Source organism: Hipposideros armiger, unplaced genomic scaffold, assembly GCF_001890085.2.
Source record: "Hipposideros armiger isolate ML-2016 unplaced genomic scaffold, ASM189008v1 scaffold_533, whole genome shotgun sequence".
NCBI lineage: Eukaryota > Metazoa > Chordata > Mammalia > Chiroptera > Hipposideridae > Hipposideros > Hipposideros armiger.
The window spans coordinates 588,066-591,539 of record NW_017731883.1 but is presented as its reverse complement, the minus strand read 5'-3'; the positions used below and the strand labels follow the sequence as shown (position 1 = coordinate 591,539).

Genomic DNA, 3,474 nt, shown 5'->3' with positions numbered 1-3,474 from the left:
TGTTTTTGTTTCCCACGATCGGAGTGTATGCTTAGCAGTGTGGATGGAGATGTGTGTGCTTGTTGATATCCGTGGGCCGGAGGGGAGGGAGGGAGAGAATGAGAGAGAGAGAGAGAGAGAGAGAGAGAGAGAGAGAGAGAGAGTGAGAGAGAGAGTGTGTGTGTCTGCGTGAGAGGCCCTAGGGCCGCTTCCATCACCGGGCGGCGTCGGCTTGCCAGGATTGCTGAAGCCTCACTAGGGAGAGCTAGGCAACCTCTCTTGGATTGTGTGGGCACCGGAATCGGGCGGAAGGCAGGCTTCTCAACAGGTCCCATCATTTACGCAGAGAAAGAGGAAGCTCGGGGACAGCCCCGTGCCTTTCGGCTCGCCTGGCAGCGGCAGCAGCTCTCTCGCTCGAGAGCCACAGTTTGTAGTTAACAAAGGGTAGAAGTCCTTTCCGGAATTTTCCCCCTGCCCTGGATTGCAAATTTCCACCACTGTCTAAATATAAAAATCGAGAGGGAAAAAAAAAATCCCCCCCTCCCCTCGAACTTTAAAAGAAAAATGTGCCCGCGTTGAAATGCTGCAAGTGCTTTGACTCCGCTGTCCTTTTCAGGACTTCAATGAGCCAGGCTGGCTTTTGTGCCTGGAGCTCAGCCCCATTTGCGCAGAGGGGACTGCGGAATAGGTCGCAGAGGGGGAAACCCTGGTATGGGCAGGGAGCCTGGGGTGGGGGAACAGTTGTGTCCCCAGGCTGCAAATGCCCCCCACCCTCCCAGGAAGCAGGCAGACTGTGCTTGTGCCTCCTGGGGATGAAAAGGGATGAAAAGTTTTGCATGGCCGAGTGTGGAGAAAAGCAGAGACAATCGGGGCTGGTCTGTGCTTAGAAAGAAATGCATTGCTGTTTTAGCTGTCCGACCTAGTCAGGGGAAGCTCGACATGCAATTAAAGAGCTTGGATTAAAAGATACTTTGGGGCCCAGAGTAGAAATGTGATTCTGGAAGGTCGAGGAGGCCTTTTGGTCCTGATGGCACAAAATGACAGCGGGGGCTGTTATATTTCTGGTCTGTTTCGCGGAACCAGCTCTTTGACTTATAAATAACAGATTCAGGTCACAGGCAGCTCGTCCAAGACCAGCTTTTAAGACTGCACTTTCCCCCATTTCAAAGTCAGATGTCAGTGTTATTAGAGGAGCCAGGCAAGGCCTGAGGAGGGGGCTGGGGGCGGGGGGCACTGGTAGGAGGTTTGATAAAACCAGTCATAGCCACACAGTTGCCTTGTTTTTCCTGAAAAAAGAAAGAAAGAAAGAAAAAGAAAAGGAAAGGAAAGAAGGGAAGAAAAAAAGTAGAGATTGTCAGAAGAGTTGCTGAAATGTTGAATGAGAGAGGAGTCATCTCTGTTGGCATGGCCTCTCTTCTTGTTGAGCTGAATTATTGAGAAAACCAACAAGGCGGTTCCCCTTCTCCTTGGAAATTTTGAATGTGCCATTAATGGGGAGCCCGGGTCTTGTCAAAGGAGTGGACATGAAGCTTCAAGGCTAAATGTCTTGTCCCTTGGAACTAACTACTCGGAAACGAGGGTTGCACTTTGCAGTCTGCAAAGCACACTTTCCTGTGTCAGAAATTTGAGCAGGGCTTGCTTGTTTGCAGTGGAGGTTCCATTGGGGGTTGGATCAGATCATGCTTAGGTAAACATTGGAAAGAGACAGTAGGTGGCTGGGCTGGATTTTGCAATGCCCTAAGTTAACCAAAGGGAACCCCCCCAACCCGCCCCCCCCAAAATAAAAAACCCAACCCACCACTCTACTAAAATAACCCACCCCAAAATCTTCAGTAGGTGGCTGGGCTGGATTTTGCAATGCCCTAAGTTAACCAAAGGGAACCCCCCCAACCCGCCCCCCCCCAAAATAAAAAACCCAACCCACCACTCTACTAAAATAACCCACCCCAAAATCTTCAGTGTGATCCTGGTTTCGTTTTTCAGATTTCACAGATACCCATAACAACTTGTTAAGATCTTGGCCTCCTGACAAGTTCCTCTGTGGAGCTTTGAGGCCTGACAGCCTGTCTCCGAGGGAGCCCTTGCCTGGGAGAGGTGAGGCAGGATTTTATAGGCCTGGACCTTCCAGCTCTAACCTGGTCCACGTTTCTCAATGGGAAACGATTTTCTCTGCCTCTCCCAGGTTACAGTCGGAGGCCCTGGCCCCAGGAATGGTATTTCTGGTCAATAACGTCTTCCAGCTGTGCCTGGAGTTAGCATTCCAGCATCGTGCAGCGGAGAGTCGATTTCCCCCATTGCCTCGTGTTCTCCTTGAATTAACTTGGCCTGCTCTCCCGCTTCTCCGCAGATGGCCTCGCCTCCTCCCGAGTCCGTCTGTACTTCTTCATCTCCAATGAAGGCAACCAGAACCTGTTTGTGGTACAGGCCAGCCTGTGGCTTTACCTGAAGCTGCTGCCCTACGTCTTAGAGAAGGGCAGTCGGCGGAAGGTGCGGGTCAAAGTGTACTACCAGGAGCAGGGCCATGGAGACCGGTGGAATGTGGTAGAGAAGAAGGTGGACCTGAAGCGCAGCGGCTGGCACACCTTCCCACTCACTGAGGCCATCCAGGCCTTGTTTGAGCGGGGCGAGCGGCGTCTCAACCTGGACGTGCAGTGCGACGGCTGCCAGGAGCTGGCAGTGGTGCCTGTGTTCGTAGACCCTGGCGAGGAGTCACACCGGCCCTTTGTGGTTGTGCAGGCGCGGCTGGGTGACAGCAGGCACCGCATTCGCAAGCGGGGCCTGGAGTGCGATGGCCGGACCAACCTCTGTTGCAGGCAACAGTTCTTTATCGACTTCCGCCTCATTGGCTGGAACGACTGGATCATTGCCCCCACCGGCTACTATGGAAACTACTGTGAGGGCAGCTGCCCGGCCTACCTGGCGGGGGTCCCTGGCTCTGCCTCCTCCTTTCACACAGCTGTGGTCAACCAGTACCGCATGCGGGGCCTGAATCCCGGCACAGTGAACTCCTGCTGCATCCCCACCAAGCTGAGCACCATGTCCATGCTCTACTTCGATGACGAATACAACATCGTCAAGCGGGATGTGCCCAACATGATTGTGGAGGAGTGTGGCTGCGCCTGACGCAGCAGGGCTGTGGCGGTAGGGTGCCAGGACAGTCCCGACGGGCTTCTTGCAGCCCCTCTTGGAAGGGGGTACATGGCAGGCTGACCATGGTGGTTCAGTTGGGCTGCCCAGAAGGTGCCAGGGTGAGGCCTGAAATATCTTTCTACTACTTTATCCAGCAATCAGTCAAAAGCAGAGCAAGAACCCTCAACTGACATGAAATACTTTAAAATGTACACGTAGACACGCACAGCCAGACGCATCCTGCCATCCACACAGCAGCCTCCAGGATACCAGCAAATGGATGCGGTGACAAATGGCAGCTTAGCTACAAATGCCTGTCAGTCGGAGAGAATGGGGTGAGCTGCCACCATTCCTACCAGCTGGCCC

The 3,474-nt window shown here is 53.5% G+C and overlaps 1 protein-coding gene across 1 annotated transcript in view; it reads left to right on the top strand.

Moving 5' to 3' along the window:
* Window positions 1-2,298: 2,298 nt before the first annotated feature.
* The window catches only part of INHBB (inhibin subunit beta B), a gene marked incomplete at its 5' end in the record, with an annotated part of 2,774 nt that continues 1,598 nt past the window's right edge, over window positions 2,299-3,474 (top strand). The window contains one exon of the mRNA XM_019668704.1: window positions 2,299-3,443. Coding sequence (XP_019524249.1) covers window positions 2,299-3,102 — 804 coding nt within the window. The remainder of the gene's footprint in view (window positions 3,444-3,474) is intronic.